The following is a 23,991-nucleotide window of genomic DNA, read 5'->3' on the forward strand; positions in this document are numbered from 1 at the left end:
GGCTACTAGCCTACTACAATCCTACAATGTGATTTTCTGGATTTTTTTTTCTTGTTTTGTCTGTCATAGTTGAAGTGTACCTATGATGAAAATTACAGGCCTCTCATCTTTTTAAGTGGGAGAACTTGCACAATTGGTGGCTGACTAAATACTTTTTGCCCCACTGTATATTGTATTCATTATTATTTTTTAATCCCAGGCCCCTGTCCCTGCAGGAGGCCTTTTTCCTTTTTGGTAGGCCGTCATTGTAAATAAGAATTTGTTCTTAACTGACTTGCCTAGTTAAATAAAAGTTGCATTTAAAAAATTGTAGTGACTGGGTACACCATCCACAGTGTAATTAACTTAACCATGCTCAAAGGGATATTCAATGTTTGCTTTTTTATTTATACCAATATGTTCCCTTCTTTGCGAAGCACTGAAAACCCTCCCTGGCCTTCGTGGTTGAATCTGTGTTTGAAATTCACTGCTCGACTGAGGGACATAATTCCACATTGACATTATGGAGTATTGTGTGTAGGCCAGTGAGAAATGTTTTTTTTGTCTAAATTCAATCCATTTTAAATTCAGGCTGTAACAACAAAATGTGGAAAAAGTCAAGGGGTGTGAATATTTTCTGAAGGCACTGTACAGTAATAAGGTAAGAGGTAGGAGCGCAACAGTTAACAAGCTTCTCTCCATCTAGTTTATCAATCATAGCCCCCCATAGTCTCACCTCTTGCAGCTCTAGCTCTATGATCTGTTCCTTATACGAGTAGGCCTTATTCTCCCTCTTCATGTTGCCCTTCTTTGTGCTCTCCTGCTGGGCACTGCACAGGACACGGGAGGAAGAGAATGAAATGTTGAAACCAGCCTTTGAGTTTAACTAAGAAATCAACATAGCCATGGTCTTTGAAACAATGATAAGCATTCTTGCCCATAGAACAGCTCTTACACTGTATTAGTGTCCTACCTCTGGATGATGCTCTTGTCATACAGCTCTCCCTCAGGGGTGAGCATGATGGCGTACTCCTCCCTGGTGACCTGCCGCAACGCAGGATTGGATAGCCACTGTGTCACATGCACCATCACCCGTGGCAGCAGCTTGATGGGAGAGAGACCGGACAGGGCACCGACCGCATTCCTTATAGCCTGGTGAAACAAGAGGACGACCATCAGTCAGCCAATAAGAGTATATGCCAAGTTGGACCATAGGCTTGTCTCATCCAATCACAGAGAGCAAATGTAGGCCTCAACCATCCCTTGGCTGTGAGTGTAAGTATGTATGTGTATTGTATGTGTACATCTGATATAAGGATGTCAATATGTAAAATATGTTCCGACCTGATTGTCAGCGTTGGCTTGCAACAGCCGTGGCAGAATGTCATCCAGGTTCTTGTCTATGAACTCGTCGGCCTTGATGTTCATGCTGGACAGCAGGTGCGGCCAGAAACCGGGTCGAGCTTCAACTGCATCATCGGAGAGGAGGGGGGGAAATATGTCAGTACTAGTAGTGGGTTTATACTAGGGATGGGCATTTGAAATAATATCATAATTGTTCAGAAATCCAAATCCAAAGCTCTTTGATATTGAATCTTGACCAATCAGAACGACGCAAATGCACATGGCAGAGGTAAACAGGAGACATGCTGCTTTTCTCCAGTAGTTTAGCTAACAGCAACAACGAAAGAGAAGATTTTCACCATGATAGAATTGATTGTTACAAAAAGATTCTGCATATCATTTTAAAACACTTTAAGTGATAATACAAAACTAAAACATTAAATGTTATTAAGAATGTTTTGCATTGATCTGTGTCAGGTGTTGTGGAAATGTTAGGTGAGCGCATGTAACTGCTATTTGAAGTGGGGAAAATAGCATACTGATGTCAAGGCAGCCTGGAGGGTTAAATGTGCAGCAATAGCTCAACACACAGTTATAAAAACAACATTCTAAAGTTAGTTTGTTTATTAAATTAATAATTTAAAATGTTATGGTTTATCCATGTAAAATAATTTAAACAAAGCTTTTTCGATAAAATAGGCCTAAAAATAAATATAGGTATATACATTTTTTTTTATCTCGCTAAATTAACACTCACGTAATCGAATACTAACATCCGTTCAGATATTTGATGAACCTTGCCCATCCCTAGTTCATACAAACTGCAGTGTGAAAGATGCAGCGCAGTAACAAGTAAACGAACAGACCTATGGAGGGATGGTGGGTGACGACCAGGATCTCCATGGCAATCTTGTCTGCCTCGGCTGTGTCGTTCCACTGGCCGGCCACAGAGCACACCACACACAGCGCCTCCAGCAGGACGCGAGGGGGACTGTAGGCCTTTCCCACCTCAGACAACTCCCCTGACTCTGTCTGCAGCACCTCCTGAGGCAACACCTGGGTAAAGACAAAGACACAGAATATAGTCAATGACAAAGGGATAATGTAGACATTCATATTACACTACAAATACAATTAAAATATTTGTACTTAACACCCAAATTTAAAATCAGTCATTACTAGTTTATAGTACCACTGAGGTGAGACCTGCAACTTTTATTTCACCTTTATTTAACCAGGTAGGCTAGTTGAGAACAAGTTCTCATTTGCAACTGCGACCTGAATACAAATCTATAAAAATTCTTAGTGCCTCACAGTCAACTATTTGTACCTTGTGTTTGTTGATGACCACTCTTAGTTCTCCCAGAAGGCCGTGGGCCAGCCCAGAGCCGCCCAGGGAGGAGAGCAGCTTCTTCACGGTCTGCTGTGCCCGCTTCCGCACACGCCAACTACGAGACAGCAGCACCGCCACAGTGGCACGGTGGTACATCCTGACAGGTGAGGAGAGCAGAAAGAGTCAACACTTACAGAGAACTAAACATGGAAATGTGTTACGCAAAATGCTGAAACAAATTCAGAACGACTGAGACAGTAAAACAATCACTCACGGTGATTTGCCGTTGGTGAGTCGGTGGGAGTGGTCCAAGAAGATTCTCTCACACAGCTGTATCACTGTGCACAACGCTGGTGTGAAAGAGATTTAATACTCAATATCGTCCCATATGTTGACACTTGTGCGATTACTGACAGTCCGCATTAGTGTTTTGTGTACTGTTTGTTTATTATGCCTCACCTTCCTCACTGGCCTGGGAGAGGAACTTCTCTGTGGTGAATAAAGGTTTCTTCTCATCCAGGATCAGGGTCCAGAAGACAGCCAACTTGGCCTCTGCAGCAAAGACAAAACACACCATTCTATGTCAGTCTCTAAACTGATGAACAAAGGCACTGTCCCCTACTGGGAACCTCAACCTTTAATAATTATGGGGTGTCATGATCCTAAATTCTCTCACCCGTCTGAGTCTCCAGCAGAGATAGTCGACTCAGGAGAACAGCAGCAGCCACGCCCTCTGAGAGCAGAGCATGCTGGGAGTTCTGGGCCGCAGCCTTCTCCACTGTCTGGAGAAGGAGGGGCACGAGGTCAGACACCTGTCCCAGAGTGTCACCTGGAGAGGAGAGAGAGGGCAGGGCTGTGATTCTGTGCCTCCTGCATTCCGTACAACTGGACCAATACACACAGACAAGTTATTTAATTTCAAAGACAAGCTCACAGACACACAGGCAACAGTTGCCCAGTGCCTGTGACTAACTAACCTTTGAATGCCGCCAGCATGGCCTGCAGGTATGCGTGGCGGACAGGAGAGGTGGAGGTCTTGAGGGTGAAGGCCTTCTTGAACCAGTCCAGCAGAGCCTTGGGGACCTCCACCGTCAGCCGCCCACTCCACTGAGACAGCATAGCCACTGCGTGCACCAAGGTCCCCTCATGGACTGACAGACAGAAACACAACATGAGCACCTCTCGCTCTATGGATGAAGGGAATAAGAAGGAGGAACGAATGAGAGATAGTTCTTACCTTCTTGTTGCAGATAAGGGATGAACAGCACAGCGACTGCAGAGCTGAGAGTTTGGCTAGAGGTGCCCGACACAGCATGATGGCTGCAGCTGCCGATACCTGGACAGAACAAGTCAAAACCAGGGTTAAAAGACAACACCCATCGGTCTGCAAGACTACATACTAAGTGTGGGTTATGAAGGACAGAAGACTAGTGACCACGCTACCTGACAGCACACTCATCTTCTGGCCGAACGCTGTGAGCTTCCCCTCTGACCCTGAAAATACACAGTTATGTTAGTGCAAAAACATACTTTACACTTGGGTGTTGTGCCATGTGTGCTCAAATGTTTCTTAGGTCATAGTAAAGTGAGTTGTCCTTGCCTCCCAGGATGCTGAAGAGGTGTGTTATGACATCCTGTACAGCGCTAGGGTCACTACACTGCTTGGCCAGGTTCTGCATGGCCTGCACTGCCTGCTCCATCAGCTGGGGATTATTGGCCTTCAGCTGACCTGAAACACACATTACAGCCTGGTTACACACACACACACACACACAGAGAGAAACATCCTCAAGCTACATTTCTACATATAAAGGGTTGACTTACTTGCAATGCCTTTTCCAATATCCATGGCATACTGACTGAGGTCAAGAGTCACTGAAGCCAGTAGACAGGAGACGGCTGAAGGAGAGAGGAAATTATATCTTGAAAGGACAAAACTACAATACATAGTAGGTAATATACACAAAAATGTGTTTGATTGAGATATTAGCTACTGTACTGACTCTGCATGGCGTTCTCTGGGCTGCGGAGCATGGCCTTCTGCAGGGCAGGCAGCAGCAGCTCCTTGAACTCAGAGTGGGAGACATGGCGCAGCAACGAACCACTCTTGTCCTGCAGAAGAACACAAAACACATTACAGAGAAGAATTTTTAGCACCAACACCCAAAATATATTTTACAATACACATCAATTGTGGCTATGGGAGGTCTTTAGGTTGTGAACTCCAATCTTTGGGTCTCACTGACAAAAGCAGTTTCAGAGCCAGTCCAGCGCCACTCACCAATAGGTGTTGGTGTGGTCTAGTCTTGCTCATGAGTACTGCCTTCATATACAGGTCCAATATGGCACTCTAAAAACAAAATAAAGGCTTGGTTACAGATATAATTTTTTTAAATTATTATATAGAAATATCTTTAATCTAACTGAATTCAAATAACAGACTCACCTTGTGTTTCTCTACGGTGGCCATGTCTTTGTGAGTTGTGCAGAAGTCCAGACACACCCCCAGCAGAGCCAATGAGCTGGGGTTCTGCTCCAGACTCAACAGGGTGCTTATATACTGATCTGCCAGGCCAGGGTTCTGGAGAAAAACAGCAGAGACAAGCATTTTAAATCATAGCAAATCCAATAGATTGATTTTACACGGGACCATGATGACATGGTCCAAATATTCTTTATTACTGTCTGGCGTTCCTTGAATACCAACCCCACACCTCCCTTACCTTTTTCCATAGGTGGCTCAGGTTCTTCAGGGTTGACTTCAGTGCTGTTGCTTGAGCACCTCCCACCACCTCAGCCAGCAGTAAACTCTGTACCTCCACCTGTCAGAGGAAAGATAGTGAAGCATGGATGGGTGGATGCATAAACAGTAGTAGGGCTTAACAAGTCCGGTAACAACCAAATCCAACATGCCATCACCTGTGTGGAACTAGCTAGACGGCATCTAAATTCATGCCGAAATCATTTCACAGTATGTATGTAAATAGTGATTGCTGGGAGGTGAAAGGCATGGCTTCTATAAGCAGTGTCCAATTCCTTGCTCACTTACCAGTTTCTTCCAGATGGGGCCCACTCTTTTCTCTGGAGCCAAGAACACAGAGCGAACCAACAGGCAGGTCCAGGCCAGCCCGGTGAAGGCAGCCGAGCCTGTGCTCTTACTGACAACACCACAACAAGATGGACAGGGAACACAAATAAGGTATTCAGTATGTGGTGAAATTAGTACAATATTTCACAGAACTCACTGTAAAATGTATACAAAGCATTTAGACTTAGCCCTATTCCTATCCCCATGTCCTACCTGGGTGCTCCATTCTTGCTGATGACGCCACAGTTGAGGAGGCAGTGGAGGAGGCTGGTTGCTAGGATTTCAGGTTGAGACTCGGCCAGTAGGCCAATGACGGAGAGGAGGGCTCGTCGAGATGCAGCATCCCTAGAGAAGACATGTCATTTAACACTCAACACACACTTCCAACAGATCAATAACTGGGGAATACTGAAGAGCAGTAGGCTAAGGACACCTACCTGTATCTGTGTGGAGTGAGACAGAAGAGCTTGCATAGGCCTTTGATGGCTGGCTCTGGTAGCTCTATAAGGACATACACATTGTCAATCACTCACAACAGTTTGCTTTAATCTTGACAATCCAAGACAAAAAATAAACAGAGAGCAGAAAATAAACAAATTATGCTAACTACATGGGCATCTGTCTTCTCACCTTTGCCGCTAATACACTGTTTCAGTTCGCCAAGAATCTCCTTACGCTCGCTTACACTGGCTGTGGTCACTTTCACAGCAAATTTCTTCAGTGTGTCCGAAACCTGGTGCAATACACACAGACATCCAAAATCAAATGAAAGCCACCTGGCAATGTGTGCATCTAGGATAAAGTCAATCATTTGAAACAATAGTGCTGCATATTCAAAAATGTCACACTGATTGAAGATGTAACTTTGTAATTAGTCTTCAATTTATCAAGATGGAAAACATATCTTCTGAGATTTGTATGGCATCATCAGGATGAAAGTGATCAGACCACCCATAACAATTAAAACATTTAATTTAGCACATTTCTGGACACTGAGGCGTGGTCACCAAATACAATATGCCATTCAGAAGACATTCGTGTTTGGCTTCTCATAACTGGCTAACATTAGCTAGCAAACAAGTACTGTATAGTATATGTTCTAACTAAAATTGGCTGTTGCCAACAAAGAACTTCATGAAATGCTTCATTGTAGCTAACTGCTAAATAAATTAGAAACTAGGCTGGGTAAAACCTACTCATCTAGTTGGTGTTGCGATTAATCTCAAAAAACGGATTTGGTCACCACGAGAAAACTGACTAGCTAGTTAGCCACGTATTGCTAGTTAGCTGGCTACTATATTTAAGCTACCTATAGCTAACGTCAGCAATATGTACTAGCCAAGTAACGGTTAGCTAGCTAGCTTAGCCAGCTGGACAATGTTTAAATCATTTATTTTACGGGAAACCCTACAGGCAGCGACAATAAATGAATTATCCCTCATATCATATCTTCCTTATCAGCAGTATGTTGTTGACAAATTCTCGAGGAGGAATCAGCACCATTTTAAACATCAGCGACACAAACCTGCGTGTCAGCTGCCATCTTGCCGGTCTCAAACTAGGGAGAACTTGTAGTCACTTCCGGTTCATGATACGAGCGATCATCACTTCAAGGACAGTAAGTACTGTTTTTTTGTTCGTTTGTTTAATTTTATTATATTATTATGTCATTTTTAAATAAATACAAATATTTAAAATTCCATACAGTTTGAGAGATACAAATTAAAATGTGTTACAAAAATCTATACATCCTTCTTAAAAATTGTAACACAAACATCACAAATACATCACAAATAAGCACAAATACAGAAACACATACAGGGCTTTTACATTCAAAGACATTTGAAAAGCTTAAGAGTATAAATTGATTTCGCCAGGGGCGCAACTTTGGTTTTAGAAGTGGGAGGACATTATTCCCCCCAAGTGAAAGTTGTGCCCCTTGATTTCATTACCTTCTTATTCTTACAGAGCATAGTATTTAATGTCTTGTTCCCAGACAAATTAAACAACTTCTTTGCGCGCTTTGAGGACAATACAGTGCCACCGACACTGACCGCTACCAAAGACTGTGGGCTCTCTTTCTCCATGGCCGGCCCAGACGGCATCCCTAGCAACGTCCTCAGAGCATGTGCAGACCAGCTGGCTGGTGTGTTTACAGACATATTCAATCAATCCCTATCACAGTCTCCCAAGAAAGCTAAGGTAACTGAACTAAACTAAACGACTCATGTGTCATCATGTAGTGCTTTGAGAGGCATGGATCATATCACCTCCACCCTACCTGTTACCCTAGACCCACTCCAATTAGCTTACCGCCAAAATAGGTACAAAGACGATGCAATCGCCATCACACTGCACACTGCCCTATCCGTGTATGTACAATTTATAACATTTTGAACATGAGTTTTTCTGGATTTTTTTGTTGTTATTCTGTCTCTCACTGTTCAAATAAACCTACCGTTAAAATTATAGATGGATCACTTCTTTGTCAGTGAGCAAACGTACAAAATCAGCAAGGGATCAAATACTTTTTTCCCTCACTGTATATATATACTGTATCGTTCACTATCTATTCTTTATTATCTATTGCATCTTAGCCGCTCTGTCACTGCTCATCCATATATTTTATACTTATATATTCACATCCCATTCCTTTACTAGAATTAGGTTTTGGTTTTGTTGTGGAATTTGTTAGATATTAGGTTTTGTTGTGGAATTGTTAGATATTACCTGTTAGTTACTGCTGCACTGTTGATCAAGAAGCATAAGCATTTCGCTACACTCGCAATAGAATCTGCTAACCATGTGTACTTGACCAATAACATTTTATTTGATTTGAATATGGCAAGGTAATTATTTAAATCTACCTTAAAAACATCTATGAGTTATTTTAAAGAGTGTTTCCCTCACTTTGTTTGTGAGCACATATTTGTATGATAAAGTCCATACCTTCGGCTAATTTTTACAACACATAGCAAGTTCCACATACCTTTTTCTATTGCAACAACACTGTCAGGAAAAGCTTCTCTAATCAATGAATTATTGCATTTTTTAATCAATGATTGAGACACTGTTAATTACTATCTTTGAATTTACAAGTGGTGGATCAAACTGACCACAGTTTGTTTCTAAAGGGTTTCTAAAGACCACCATTACTCCACACACAGAGACGCGTACAAAGCTCTCCCTCGCCCACCATTTGGCAAATCTGACCATAATTCTATCCTCCTGATTCCTGCTTACGTGCAAAAATTAAAGCGGGAAGCACTAGTGACTTGGTCTATAAAAAGTGGTCAGTTGAAGCAGATGCTAAACTACAGGACTGTTTTGCTAGCACAGACTGGAATATGTTCTGGGATTCTTCCGATGGCATTGAGGAGTGTGTCTTGGTAATTTCCTGTATTACTAAATGAGGAGAGTTTACAAACCACACACCAGTCAGAGTTATACTTAAACTTAATCTTTAATTATATGAGCTTCACCATAGCCCTTTGACTCTCAGATCAATTCAGTGTCTATAAATGAATTCTGAGAGTGCCTATAAGAGAATACCAAGATCTTTTATAGCCAAGATACACCCCTCTCAACTTACATGACGAACCACAGATCTTAGGAACAGTTCACAAAGAAAGACTTTTACTTGAGAGAGGAGTATCCCATAGCCAGATAGCATTAGCTATAAATTATCGTTCAGTTTGGTCTCTAAGACGAGGTTCTAATCTCGTTTTGGTACTTCATAGTACCAAAACATTACCTCATCCAATGGCATATATCAATTGTCAACTCTAGATACTCCCATCTCAAGTACAATCCACTCATGGACAAGCTCACTGAGGGGAGTGAGCCTCTAGGTCATATACTGTGAAAGATAAGTGCAACATCAGAGGGGTAATACAATGATTCCAGACACTGCCATACTCCTCCCCGCAATGGGAAAAGGAGGGAGTGACGGGCGTACAGACATTGTGGAGCCCTTCACATGGTTTAACAGATACATTCACATATGAAGACAATGTTCAAACTTGACCTCTCCCCTCTCTGGGCCCCAAGTGACTGAGCCCTAGCTGAGAAGGGAAAAGTACAACTGCCAACAGTATAGTCCAAAAGGAGACATTCTAATGACAAGTATCTCACATAAGCATATTATGAAAGTAAATAAAACATCTTATTTATCTATGTTACCCAACTAATTCTGATTCATCCCCAACAAGTACACCACATCAGTCACTGGCTTCATCAATAAGTGCATCGATAACGTCGTCCCCACAGTGACTGTATGTGCATACATTAATCAGAAGCCATGGACTACAGGCAACATTCGCACTGAGCTAAAGGGTAGAGCTGCCGCTGTCAAGAAGCGGGACTCTAATCCGGACGCTTATAAGAAATCCCGCTATGCCCTCCAACGAACCATCAAACAGGCAAAGCGTCAATACAGGACTAAGATCAAATCGTACTACACCGGCTCCAATGCTCGTCGGATGTGGCAGGGCTTGCAAACTATTACAGACTACAAAGGGAAGCACAGCCGAGAGCTGCCCAGTGACACAAGCCTACCAGATGAGCTAAATAACTTATATGCTCGCTTCGAGGCAAGTACCACTGAAACATGCATGAGAGCATCAGCTGTTACGGACGAAGGTGTGATCGCGCTCTCCACAGTCAATGTGAGTAAGACCTTTAAACAAGTCAACATTCACAAGGCCGCAGGGCCAGACAGATTACCAGGACGTGTACTCAGAGCTTGCGCTGACCAACTGTCAAGTGTCTTCACTGACATTTTCAAACTCTCCCTGTCTGAGTCTGTAATACCAGCATGTTTCAAGCAGATCACCATTGTCCCTGTGTCCAAGAACACAAAGGTAACCTGCCTAAATGACTACCGACCCGTAGCACTCACGTGTGTAGCCATGAACTGTTTTGAAAGGCTGGTAATGGCTCACATCAACACCATTATCCCAGAAACCCTAGTCCCACTCCAATTTGCATACGGCCCCAACAGATCCACAAATGATGCAATCTCTATTGCACTCCACACTACTTTTTCCCACCTGGACAAAAGGAACACCTATGTGAGAATGCTATTCATTGACTACAGCTTAGTGTTCAACACCAAAGTGCCCTAAAAGCTCATCACTAAGCTAAGGACCCTGGGACTAAACACCTCCCTCTGCAACTGGATCCTGTACTTCCTGACGGGCCGCCCCCAGGTGGTAAGGGTAGGTAACAACACATCCGCCACGCTGATCCTCAACACGGGGTCCCCTCAGGGGTGCGTGCTCAGTCCCCTCCTGTACCCCCTGTTCACTCATGACTGCCCGGCCGGGCACGACTCCAACGCCACCATTAAGTTTGCTGATGACACAACAGTGATCACCAACAACGATGAGACGGAGGAGGAGGTCAGAGACCTGACTGTGTGGTGCAAGGACAACAACCTCTCCCTCAATGCGATCAAGACAAAGGAGATGATTGTGGACTATAGGAAAAGGAGGACCGAGCACGCACCCATTCTTATTGACGGGGCTGCAGTGGAGCAGGTTGAGAGCTTCAAATTCCTTGGTGTCCACATCAACAACAAACTAACATGGTCCAAGCACACCAAGACAGTCGTGAAGAGAGCACGACAAAATCTATACCCCCTCAGGAGACTGAAAAGATTTGGCATGGGTCCTCAGATCCTCAAAAGGTTTTATAGCTGCAGCATTGAGAGCATCCTGACGGGTTGCATCACCACCTGGTATGGCAAATGCTCAGCCATCTGACCGCAAGGCACTACAGAGGATAGTGCGTACGGCCCAGTACATCACTGGGACCAAGCTTCCTACCATCCAGGACCTTTATACCATATTTCTAGCACGCAATGATTACATTAAGCTTGTGACTCTACAAACTTGTTGAATGCATTTGCTGTTTGTTTTGGTTGTGTTTCAGATTATTTTGTGTCCAATAGAAATTAATGGTAAATAATGTATTGTGTCATTTTAGAATCCCTTTTATTGTAAATAAGAGTATAATTTGTTTCGAAACATTTCTACATTAATGTGGATGCTACCATGGTTATGGGTAGTCCAGAATGAATCATGAATAATGATGAATGAAAAAGCTACAGAAATAAAAATATCATACCCCCAAGACATGCTAACCTCTCACCATCACAATAACATGGGATGTTAGCATTTTGGGGGGGTATGATATTTATGCCTCTGTAACTTTCTCACTCATCATTATTCAAGATTCATTCAGGATTATCTGTAATCATGGTAGCATTCACAATAATGTATGAGTGTTGAGCAATATATTATATTCTTATACCCTCAAATTAAAGCTGACAGTCTGTACTTTAAACTCATAGTCATTGTATAATTTCAAGTCCGAAGTGCTGGAGTACAGAGCCAAAACAAATGTGTCACTGTCCCAGTACTTTTGGAGCGCACTGTATGCTGTATGCACATTAAAATACATGGCAAGCACAAAAAACATCACAAGTCACCCAGAAAAATAGTTACATTCCTTCACAAATAAGTCCCAAATCAATATTTTAAATTGCCCGAATGGCACCAGAACATCAAGATGAAATGTATTTAATCAAAAGCAAAACCTAGGAACCTCAAGTTAACAAATCCTGTAAATGGGTTAGGCAACTCAGGTGTCTATATTTCTATATCAAAGTTAGATAAGACAGAAGTTTGTGAAGAATGGCCTTATTGTCACGTTCTGACCTTAGTTCCTTTATTATGTCTTTGTGTTAGTTTGGTCAGGGTGTGAGTTGGGGTGGGTAGTCTATGTTCTTTCTTCTATGTTGTATTTCTGTGTTTGGCCTGGTATGGTTCTCAATCAGAGGCAGCTGTCGATCATTGTCTCTGATTGAGAATCATACTTAGGTAGCCTGTTTTCCCCATGTTGGTGGTGGGTGATTATTTTCCCTGTCAGTGTTTGCGCCATACGGGGACTGTGTCGGTTTCCATTTATTCTCTTATTCTTTTGTTTTCCGTGTTCAGTTATATTTCATTAAAATTATATTATGGACACTTACCACGCTGCGCATTGGTCCGATCCTTCCTACTCCTCCTCAGAAGAGGAGAACGAAAACCGTTACACTTATAAACCCGTTACACTTATAAACAACTGGCAGAAAACTAAACTACAAGAAGAAATGTTATAATATTATCTATAAAGGCCTTGGGAAACTCTGCCGTTAATCCATCATTGCCCGGGGATTTAAAAAATAATTCATTAAATGTATAGTTATACTTCTTGAATATTCAGTTTCCTCATTTACAGTTACTGGATTAATAATAGACTTAAATAAGATAATTTACATTTGCTGTGAAATATTCCAATTGCAATAGTGTTATTACATTTCCAATAACTCACAATTGAATGTTTCTGTGAGTCATCACAAAGACTCAGTTTTAGTTTGACTTTAAAATAGCAGGTTAGATCCCAATCTGATCAACTTTAGGTTCGAATTCATTGAGATATCAGCAATAAATCTATTCTGGACTGTAGAGTGAAGTTTTTGTTGCTCCAAGATAAATCTTTTACCATAGGTTTTCTATACTTCCATATATCAATAACATTCATACAATTACATAATACAGATGATCTATTACCTGCATCGTGTGCTCTAGGAGGATATATGTCTATGGTCTTGTGTAGAACCATATTAAAGTCTCTGCAGAAGGAAAATTATCAATAGTTTTTCATTTGCATTTCTTGAGCTATAACCAGAAACGTGACAAAGTAAGAAGTTTTCTACAAAAATGTTAATTACTAAAAGGACCCAGTGACTTCTTGTATCGGTCTTGGTTTGGGAACAGTGACCCCTGCACAATAATTTGTACCATTTGAAAACCATAGATCATTGCCCCATTGGTTTAAAAACAATTGCACATCCTCTGAGCATGAATGGCATTCTTGTATGGAAAAGAGAAAAAAAGCATTTATTTTTATTACCACTTTAAAGGCAATATGTATAAATGTAATGCATCCGGTTGGCATTTCAACTCTCTGCCAAATATGGTGGTGAGAGGAAGCTCCGTTATCGGCAGTGGGAGAAGATGGAGCGAGATGGATTTTGGCCGACATTCTGCACATTTTCTCATCGATTAAACATTTAATCTCAAAACAGTTTTCTGTTTCCAAAATAAGAATCTCTTACGAACAGATTGCACTGTTTTGCAGACTTTACCATTTGCCAAAGTTTCAATGTAAATAGTCCGGGGGGCCATTTCATGAATTGTTCTTATAGCTTGTTAAGGAGCTTTTTGGGCCTATACTTGTCGCTCCGGTACCGCTTGCTGTGCGGTAGCAGAGAGAATAGTCTATGACTTAGGTGACTGGAGTCTTTCACAATTTAATAATAACAATGTGATGACAAATGTGATGTGTATGTTATGTTGTAAAACATGTATTTTTTCAGTGAAACACTGAGTTGAAAGAACATTTTTTGTTTGTTCTTTATTATCTAAAGAAAGGATGTCTTGTATGTACATGTACTTACCTTGAGTGCCTGAGGGTGACGCTGTTACTAATTACTACATGTGATCTTTATTGTTATTTGAATTTTTACCCCATTTCTCTCCCCAATTTCATGTCATCTGTACTTTAACCCATGACATCTGTACTTTAACCCATGACATCTGTACTTTAACCCATGACATCTGATGAACGTCATTTTACCCACATCCCTGCCTCCTTTTATATCAAGTTGTTTTTGACAAATTATAATGAAAACGTGTCAGTTTGTCACTTTCACAAGGTTTGAGAAATAACATGTTCAACTACATATATGTATTGTCTCTAATCTAGGTTGTGCCTAAGGAAGAATTTTTAACTTCTCTCATTGGGTGTGTTTGAGTTGTAAGGAGAGAAGTCGGTGAAGATGCATCTGTGACAGCGAGGCTCAGATCAACATGGCAGTGTTGCCATTGTTTCTAAAAGCTTCTCTTAATAATGTATTATGTATCTAACCCCATAATCACACACTCACAAACTGAAATCATAACATAATATTGTGTGTACACATTGTTCAATCAATTAGTGAGAGCGCCTCAAATATCATATTTGTATATACGGTGCATTCGGAAATTATTCAGACCCCTTGACTTTTTCAACATTTTGTTACGTTACAGCTTTATTCTAAAATGGATTAAATTGTTTTTTTCCCGCCATCAATCTACACATAATAACCCACAATGACAAAGTAGAAACACAGGTGGACTCCAATCAAGTTGTGGAAACATCTCAAGGTTGATCAATGGAAACAGGATGCTCCTGAGCTTAATTTGGAGTCTCATAGCAAAGGGTCTGAATAGTTATGTAAATAAGGTATTTCAGTTTTTTATTTTTAAGACATTTGCAAACATGCCTCCAGCCACAGACTGTGCTCTCTGGTTCCATATGGCAAGCAGTAACAACTTCTATCCACAAGCCATAGACAACTAAATAGCTAACATAATGGCTACATGGACTGAGTTGATCCTTGTGTTTAAAAAAAAAAAAAAATCACTCTCACAGGACTCTACACACTCACTCACAATGACACTCCAACACACACATAACATGCACACACACTTCTACACACATACTCACAATTTGTATTCTTTTTTATTTTTTCTTTATTTAACCAGGTAGGCTAGTTGAGAATAAGTTCTAATTTACAACTGCAACCTGGCCAAGATAAAGCAAAGCAGTGCGATACAAACAACAACACAGTTACACATGGAATAAACAAGCGTACAGTCAATAACACAATAGAAAAAAAGAAAGTCTATATACAGTGTGCAAATGGCGTGAGGAAGTAAGGCAATAAATAGGCCATAGTAGCAAAGTAATTACAATTTAGCAAATGAACACTGGAGTGATAGATGAGCAGATGGTGATGTGCAAGTAGAAATCCTGGTGGGCAAAAGAGCAGAAAAGTAAATAAAAACAATAAAAACAACAAACAATCATCATTTGCGCTGCTGCTACTCTGTTTACCATACAGTATCCTGATGCCTAGTCACCTTACCCCTATACATATCTACCTCTATCACTCCAGTATCCCTGCACATTGTAAATATGGTTTACTAACTGACCCTGAATATAGCTTCTTACTTACTCGTTTTCTTATTTTTATTTCTTGTGTGTTTTTGTTCTACCTTGTTGTTTTCAGTGCTACATTGATATTGATTACTGCATTGTGTTTGGCGCTTGCAAGAAAGGCATTTCACTGTACTTGGGCACATGACATTAAATCTTGAAACTAGTTTCAGTCATGTCTTTGATCACGTTTGCGTTGGTCAAACAAAAACACCCTAATGATTGGTTGACAATAGAATATCCCACAATGCAGGTGATCCTGCAGGATGAAGTTGGTGAGGAGCAACTGCAGAAACGTTGGCCTTTGATTACATGATATTTGTAAAGTTCATGCAGTCGACAAGTCGGACAATTTTTATCGCCAGAATACAACACACTCTTTTAAAGGAGGTGATCAGCAATGGTATTGGACTTGACAAAAGTGATCCACTCTAACATGCCATCATTGTAAAGAATTTGTTGTTAACTGAATTGCCTAATTAAATAAGTGTAATTGTTTTTTATTTTTTTATAAAAAATGTGCTCAAAGATGGAAGGCAGGCTGGAGGAGACGAGATGTGTAACCATTCTAGACAATGAGAAGGCAGATACGCGCTTGTGAACAACAGACCATGGAGATAGAGAACTCGTTTTTGTATCTCCATTTTAAAGTAGTATATTTTCTTCTTGTTGACCAAAGTCACCACTTTCATTAACCAGGTTTCCATCCAACTTTTTTATGCTTGTAAAGTACATGTCGGATAAAAAAAAGTCATGACAGGCCAGGTTGTTGATGGGAAACATCTAATTTGTCGGTAAACTTTCCCAATGTTGACAAAACAATATACGCTAGACAAGGTGGGATATTTTTGTGTCAGTAAAATAAATTATGCGAGAAATTTATGTGGAAACGCCATTATGCCCAAATATGTATATAATAACCAACATTTCGAACTAATTTTGGAGTGGTGCGATGATAGGTTGTGTTGTCCTCCCACTATGACCCTTGAAACCATGCAGTTTATTAGGCTATAGATTAAATAAATTATGAGGAATTGCACAGGGTGGTGAAAGTGCACGGTGATTAGCTTGATGCTGCTTTCCAATAAATATCGAGGGTCTTATTCTGGTGACATGATGACCGATGCTTGGCTGCCGTTTGACAAATAAAAATGATCTCGCTCTTATTCACAATAACCTCATCATGTAAGTAGCCTATCCGCACTGCGAGCTGTTGGTTAGAGCACACATGCCAAGACCAGAGTGGGCACATTCGCTATAACTCATGTTGTTTTGGCAAAACCACCCGTAGAGTTGAAAATGCGATCGAAATCAATTTTAAAAAAATGGTAATGTGCACTACGTCATCACGCACAGCCTTTTATTCTGCAACAACTTTATTTGATGGAAACATCTCGAAATGCGCATATTATTTTAATGCGGATTTTAGAATATTTGAATGAAAAGCTGTTGCCAATTTGATAGAAACATATCACTTCATGGTCTTATTTTCGTGGACAGATTTTGGGCGGAGTAAAACCTATCGCTTCGCCTCTTCCTCTCTAGGGTCCCTAGCGAAAACGCACTCCCAACCTACTACGGAAATCACTTCCGGTCGTAGCTGTATCGAAACCGTATTGAAGTGGCATCAAACGAATGTGGCCCGTTTTGACATAACCCCAGCCTACTCTTTTGCCCTTGGTGTGTGGAACGTTTAGAGAAAAGGAAGGATGACAGTAAAAAACAATCAATTGAGATTTACCCTCTACAACAGTATGTGCTGAGTTAACTGGGTTGTGAATTTGTTGCAAAGATGAGTTTCAAAATGTTATTGCAAACCGGGATCCCTGCAACATCAATACCCAAGCCTTACCCCATTGAAGTTGAAATGTAAAATGGTTAACGTCAGAGTTGGGACGTCCCAAAGATTAATGATAGAATGGGCCATCAAAAGATCCACCACCTGTATGATTTCACTCCACCAGACACTCTTTCCATGCCACTTCGATACAGCAACAACCAGAAGTGGCTTTCATAGCAGGTTAGGAGAGCATTTTCACTAACCCTAACCCTTTTCCTAACCTGCTACGAAAAGTCACTTCTGGTCATAGCTGTATCAAAGTGGTGTGAATAGAGTGTTTCTCATGTCAAGGCCAGGGAGAAATTGATTGAGGATAAACAAGCTGCTTCTTGGGCATACTTTTAGTCTGTACGTCATGCTTTCCTCACAACAATATCACTGGCAAAAATGTTTTACCCCACCATTCTTACAAACATAATGCCATCACAGTCTACTCTAGATTTCACCACGGTGGCAATCATCTCTAGAGTGTGCAGAATCCATTCCTAGATAAATAGGCAAAATTGCCTTTTTTTCACCACCAAAGGAAAACTTTATCACAAATACTATACACTTAGGCTATACAACAACAAAAATCTTCCCATGAAATGAGTTGGCTCAGTATTCAGCACTATGACATATCAAATGAAAAGGTGACAAGGGACACAATTTCAATAAAAAACAGTCACTTTGGTTAAATAACTGCCAACTACAATGATTCTGAGTAGACAAATAGTTAAATGATTTAAATAAAACAATGAACAGAGATTTACAAGCTCTGGGTGTAAATCCCTGAACAAGATACAGACCCAATACAATTATGTGATGGATAAGAATACAAGCCCACAAACACAACTGGTGTACAGTAGATCCTGCACAGTGCACACTCTCAGACCAATATCAACACACATTATCCAGTGGACTCACACTGACAGAAATCTGAAGAGATAGTCCAGGACTCCCAGTCTATAAACAGTAGGATTCCTTGCTGGTCTCCCCAGTGTAAAATACATTGCATTGATATATTGGCACAGAAAATAGATAGGCCTATTCCTTGAAAGCATCACTTGGATAGAGTCAAGAGGGTTGTTGAGTTAAATGTTTGCAGCTGCACACAGTATTGTTTGCATAGAATCTGTGTACGTACACAAGGGGCCTTGTGCAGTATTCTATTTATTTTACAAAAAGTGAAACTCAATGCACAGTAACTTCACAGATATTGAAAAATAGAAAAGCATATCTGCTTTGAAATTTCTAAGAGGATTTCTCTTAATGAGTGGTTATTCAAACTATTAACTGACCAGCGCTTTGTATAAAGTATTCTCACAGTAAAATGCAACCGTTTCCTGTATGCAGAATAAATTCAATTGTTTATAGTGGCATACTCTTTTATACTGCATCAGCACTTTCTGAACATAAAGGAAAGTCCAAACCAGTCCAACTAAGGGTTAAGCTCTAAAGGACTGAGTGGGCAGTGGAGAAGGTGACAAAGTAACTACATTATCCATCTCCCCATTTGGCGTTATATGTGACTCCGATTTCCCAAACAGAGGGAGTCAAATATTATATGTTGTAAATTAATCTTTTTCACATACATTTTATAGAAACATTCCAATATACATCAAATCTAAATTGTAACATGTCAGCATTCGTATGTTTGTCAAACACCAAATGCTTGTGTGGAGGTGTCAATGATTGTGTGTCACAAGGCTGTGTGTGTGAAAATGAGTCCACAAGGGTCTGATGACACGACCATGTGCTTCACAAGTACTAAAATAATGACTGACCCACAGCCTATTTCCAGTCAAAGCTACAATGACATCATTATATGCATTTGTTCTCTGTTACTCAGACAGCAAATTAAAGAAATCTCACCGAGGCCTTTGCTTTAGCAGTTGAAAAAAGGCCTCAGCTGATAAAAAAAAACAACTAAATGACAGGTCAACATCTCCCTGATCTAGTAACATGACACATTTCAAATGGTTTTCAAGAGACACTCAACCAGTGAGCAGCAACCTCAAAACACTTCCATATACGTATCCCATTTGTTCTTACAGTGTTCAGTAAGCATTTACTCGGACTACAAAAGCAAAGCAAAACTATTTGGGTTTAAAAATCACACTATTCTGAGCATCACAGAGAGCGCACAGGCAGAGACCTGATCTGATTGTCCATTACACTTCAAGGGCCAAAAAAGAGAATGCTGGAATCTCACACACATACTACCTGAAACACACACACACACTTTCACCATACACACCATCAGTGTACAGACATCCCTCTAAAACAATTCAAACACACACAATCTGATTTGCACACACTACCAGAGCTACACAGACACTTTCTGATACAAGCTTGTGAGCCACACACACTCCCTAACTGAATAGCTTCACAAAGCAGCCCTGGCAGTAGGGCTTGTCGTTCTGATCCTTGAAGGTGCCCTTGTTGAGCTGCTTGAGGCAGAAGGCACAAACAAAGTGCTCCGGGTGGAACTTCCTGCCCATGGCTGTGATGCAGCGGCCGGTGATGGGCTTCTGACAACCCGAGCAGAGGGAGCCTCGCTGCTCGTGGTAGTGCACCTCACAGTAGGGCTGCCCATCATGCTCAAAGAAACTCCCATTCACAAATGGAGTGAAGCACTCCTGCATAACCAGAGAGAGAGAGGAGAGTAATGAGTAAGTACAAGTCAGGACACTTCAACATGAATGCCTTTATATAAAGGGAAATAGGCTGATTACAGACCCTGCAGACAAAGCACTCTGGATGCCAAAGGGAGTTTAGCGCAGAGATGTAGTTCTCCAGAATGGCTCGGGCACAGCCGCCACATTTCGGTGCAAACATGTCAAAGTAGTCCTTCCTACAGTACGCCTTCCCATCCTTCTCATGGAAGCCTTCAGGAGACACATACAGATCATGAGTTCTGCACCTGACTCTAGAAATGGTCATTTCAAGTGAGCTCCAAGAACGGGTAAAACTCACCTTCTGGGCCAAAGAATGATCCACACTGAGCACAGAAGAAGTGTTCAGGATGCCATGTCTTGTCCAACGCGGTCACAACTTTCTGTAAACATAGGAACAGTTACTCTATGCTAGCTGCTATTGCTACACTGGATCTTTGGACTGCCTAAGTTGAAATAATATACACTGAACAAATCAAATCAAGCATGGAATGCAATGCAATGTGCTTTACAGGAAAATTAAATAAACAACAAATCAAATATGAAATATTTACTACACAACAAAACGAGATAAAAAAAGGACGACTAAAATATGTTTCAAGATCTTTAATTAAATATGTCCACAGCTTCGGCCCCCCTCAGGTTCTTTGGCAGGCCATTCCAGAAGCCGGGGGCATAATAACTAAAGGCTGCCTCTCCATGTCTCTTGGTTCTAGGCTTTGGGATAGTTAAAAGGCCAGTGTCAGAGGACCTGAGGGACCTACTAGGTACATAACTTAAAAGCATGTCTGACATGTATTGGGTTGCACAATCGTGGATTGATTTAAAAACCAATAGAATAATCTTAAAATTACTTCTAAAACTCACAGGCAGCCAGTGCAGAGACCTTAAAACCGGTGTAATGTGTGCTCTACGTCTGGCCTTGGTCAGTACCCATGCTGCAGCATTCTGTATGTTTTGCAGTTGACCAATGGCTTTCTTGGGTAGACCAGACAGGAGAGCATTACAGTAGTCAAGCCTGCACTTAATGAAAGCATGGATGAGTCTCTCTGTATCAGTCAGAGAGAAAGAGCCACACCGTGGCAACGTTCCTCAGGTGGTAAAAACTATTTTGGTCACATTCATATTGTGCGATTCAAAATTGAGTTCAGAATCTAAAATAACACCTTGGTTTTTTCCCTTTATTGCCCGTGAATTAAAATGTGGGGCCAGATTCTCTCTGTGCTTTGGCTCTAACAATAAGCACCTCGGTCTTGTCTTGATTTAGCTGGAGGAAGTTGTGAGCCATCCAAGTATTTAAATCACTAATACAGTCTAATCATTTATCCGTGGAGCTGAAACCCTCTGGTGACACAGAAAGGAAAAGTTGTGTATCGTCTGCGTAGCAGTGAAAATCAATGCTGTGCTTTCTGAGAACTCTGCCAGGGGGTAACATATATAAACTGAGCAGTACCGGATCCAAAAATCAAACCTTGTGGAAAAACACAGGTGATATGTATAATCAGAGTTATGTTCACCAAGGGTGACAAACTAAAATAAATGTAAAAAACTCTTGACCCGTTAAATAGGTCCTAAACCAATTTAGAACTGGACCGGAGAGGCCAACCCAACTCTCCAGTCTGTCCAGAAGGACATTATGGTCAACAGTGTCGAATGCAGCACTTCAATCTAAGAGTACAAGGACAGAGAGCTGTTTGGCATCGGTGTTGGCTCGAAGATAATTTACCACTTTAACTAAGGCTGTCTCTGTGCTGTGGTGGGCTCAAAAAACAGATTGGAATTTTTCAAAAATAGAGTTGGTACTTAAAAATAAAAAAAATAGCGGTTTGAAAACCAATTTCTCCAGAATTTTGCTTAAGAATGGAAGGTCGGAGATTGGCTGATAGCTTTTTGGGCGTATGGAAAATGTCTGAGATCTTTGATTTCAGCTCATGAAACATGGGACCAACACTTTACATGTTGCGTTCATATTTTTGTATAGTGTCGTTATTGTTGTAGTATAGGTGTTTACTTACATCCAGTATAGGGCCGTTACAGTAGTGGCAGCGTGGGGAGAACAGGTTGTGGTAGTCCATCTCACAGTAGGGCGCTCCATCACGCTCAAAGAAGTTTCTGGAACCTATCTCCTCCTGACAGTGGGTACACACAAAGTGCTCTGGGTGCCATGTGCGCCCCATGGCAGTAACCACCTGGACAAACCGAGACAGTATATTTAGATTTACCATGTCAACAAAGCTCTGCAATTCAATTGAAATTAACTTGAAGTTAGAGCGAGACCATGATCTTAGAAAGGCCACCAGAGCCTGATCTATGGCCCACCCAAGCCCCTCACCTGTCCCACGATGGGTTTACAACATGCCCCACACACTCCCTTGGCCACAGTCTGCACACCCAGTTTATGGAGGTCAGACTGCAGACTGCCAAGCATGTTGTCCAGCTTGTTGACCTGTGTTGGGGGGCCTCCAGGGCCACCTTTCCCCTGGGCCATGATCTGTCAAAAGATGGAGAGTGAGAGGACGGACACCAGAGCACAGTGCATTCTCTCATAAAAATACATCTGAACAAATAACTAAACTGTGGGTGAACTAAAGGAAACTGAAGCCAGTGAGAAATACAAGGATTTCCACCATATCAGAAATAGAAAGGTAGAGAGATCCCATGCCTGCATTGGAGGAAAAATTGGGTCGTATTCTGTTTGACAGCCAATGGACACCAGGACCTTGGGGGGAGGTGGTGGTGGTGGTGCAGGCTGCACTGGTGGAGGGGGCACTGGGGCTGGAGCAGCAGGTGGAGGGGGCTCTGGCTTGGGGGCAGGGGGCTGCTGTACTGGGACCGGTGGGGGTTGTGCCAGAGGAGGTGGGGGAGGGATGGGTTCATGGGGTGGAGGAAGTTGAGGAGGGGGGCAGGGGGGAGGGGGAGGAGGTAGGGGAGCAGGGGTCTGCTTAACAGCTGGGGGTCTCCTGGGTTCTTCTATAATAGGAGGGTGACGAGGGGCTGGGGGAGACTGGGGTGGGGAAATGACCCTCCTCTGAGGTATAGGTGACTCCGAGGGAATAATGATCTGAGAAGAGACAGACGATCACAGAGGGAGAGAGAAAATTAAAGGTAAAGAACAGAAAGTGAAACTTGAGAAGGTAAAAAAAAAAATTATATCTGGGATGGTGTGATCCTGTTGTGATCGTATCCAGGCCAACCTTGTCCACCTCATTCGCAGCCCCATCGCCACGGAAACGCTGTGGCTTGGACATGACGATTACGCCCTCAGTGAGCCAATCGTCCGGCTGCTTGCGCCGGCGGTCAGCCAATCGGCCAATCCCCAGCTTCCCCTGCAGCTCCTCTATGAGGCGGTCCTGTGAGCTGCTCTTGTTGACGATGATGGGGCCCATCCGCCCCCTCCGGGGGTGACCCTCTCGGTACATGGGGTGCACATTGGGGGTCTCCTTGGTGCGCCTTATCACGGACTTAAGCTAGAAGGAGAATGAGCATCAGGACTCCACTGTGATCCAGTTACAATACCACAGACCAGGTGAGTGGTTCAGTTCAGAGGAAGCACCATTCCAGTTCACTCAAAGCCAAAGGCAGCCATCTCCTCAAGGGTATCTATCAGCGGTGGGTAAAGGCATGTCCAAAGGAATGTGTCAGTGAGCTCAGAGTCACACTC

At 41.9% G+C, this 23,991-nt stretch overlaps 2 protein-coding genes across 4 annotated transcripts in view; both read right to left on the reverse strand.

Moving 5' to 3' along the window:
- Window positions 1-7,317, reverse strand: part of LOC139410817 (stalled ribosome sensor GCN1-like) — a 33,938-nt gene extending 26,621 nt beyond the window's left edge. The window contains exons 1-22 of the mRNA XM_071156352.1: window positions 7,270-7,317; window positions 6,375-6,477; window positions 6,182-6,245; window positions 5,958-6,089; window positions 5,706-5,814; window positions 5,380-5,478; window positions 5,103-5,237; window positions 4,938-5,006; window positions 4,660-4,768; window positions 4,481-4,555; window positions 4,257-4,385; window positions 4,100-4,150; window positions 3,894-3,992; window positions 3,634-3,807; window positions 3,333-3,485; window positions 3,116-3,208; window positions 2,931-3,006; window positions 2,654-2,813; window positions 2,190-2,379; window positions 1,324-1,448; window positions 953-1,131; window positions 716-809 (exon numbers count right to left, since the gene is read on the reverse strand). Of these exons, the coding sequence (XP_071012453.1) occupies window positions 716-809; window positions 953-1,131; window positions 1,324-1,448; window positions 2,190-2,379; window positions 2,654-2,813; window positions 2,931-3,006; window positions 3,116-3,208; window positions 3,333-3,485; window positions 3,634-3,807; window positions 3,894-3,992; window positions 4,100-4,150; window positions 4,257-4,385; window positions 4,481-4,555; window positions 4,660-4,768; window positions 4,938-5,006; window positions 5,103-5,237; window positions 5,380-5,478; window positions 5,706-5,814; window positions 5,958-6,089; window positions 6,182-6,245; window positions 6,375-6,477; window positions 7,270-7,287 (2,436 nt within the window). The 5' untranslated portion in view covers window positions 7,288-7,317. The remainder of the gene's footprint in view (window positions 1-715; window positions 810-952; window positions 1,132-1,323; window positions 1,449-2,189; window positions 2,380-2,653; window positions 2,814-2,930; window positions 3,007-3,115; window positions 3,209-3,332; window positions 3,486-3,633; window positions 3,808-3,893; window positions 3,993-4,099; window positions 4,151-4,256; window positions 4,386-4,480; window positions 4,556-4,659; window positions 4,769-4,937; window positions 5,007-5,102; window positions 5,238-5,379; window positions 5,479-5,705; window positions 5,815-5,957; window positions 6,090-6,181; window positions 6,246-6,374; window positions 6,478-7,269) is intronic.
- An 8,026-nt stretch (window positions 7,318-15,343) lies between these two features.
- LOC139410818 (paxillin-like) overlaps window positions 15,344-23,991 on the reverse strand; it is a 33,468-nt gene continuing 24,820 nt past the window's right edge. For 2 of the 3 annotated variants that reach the window (XM_071156354.1, XM_071156353.1), the window contains 7 exons: window positions 23,525-23,797; window positions 22,993-23,391; window positions 22,663-22,821; window positions 22,346-22,519; window positions 20,632-20,713; window positions 20,395-20,543; window positions 15,344-20,294 (listed from right to left, as the gene is read on the reverse strand). In XM_071156354.1, the coding sequence (XP_071012455.1) occupies window positions 20,028-20,294; window positions 20,395-20,543; window positions 20,632-20,713; window positions 22,346-22,519; window positions 22,663-22,821; window positions 22,993-23,391; window positions 23,525-23,797 (1,503 nt within the window). In that variant the 3' untranslated portion in view covers window positions 15,344-20,027. The remainder of the gene's footprint in view (window positions 20,295-20,394; window positions 20,544-20,631; window positions 20,714-22,345; window positions 22,520-22,662; window positions 22,822-22,992; window positions 23,392-23,524; window positions 23,798-23,991) is intronic. The other variant, XM_071156356.1, reaches the window with a different exon arrangement.

Source organism: Oncorhynchus clarkii, chromosome 6 (assembly GCF_045791955.1).
Source record: "Oncorhynchus clarkii lewisi isolate Uvic-CL-2024 chromosome 6, UVic_Ocla_1.0, whole genome shotgun sequence".
Taxonomy (NCBI): Eukaryota; Metazoa; Chordata; class Actinopteri; order Salmoniformes; family Salmonidae; genus Oncorhynchus; species Oncorhynchus clarkii.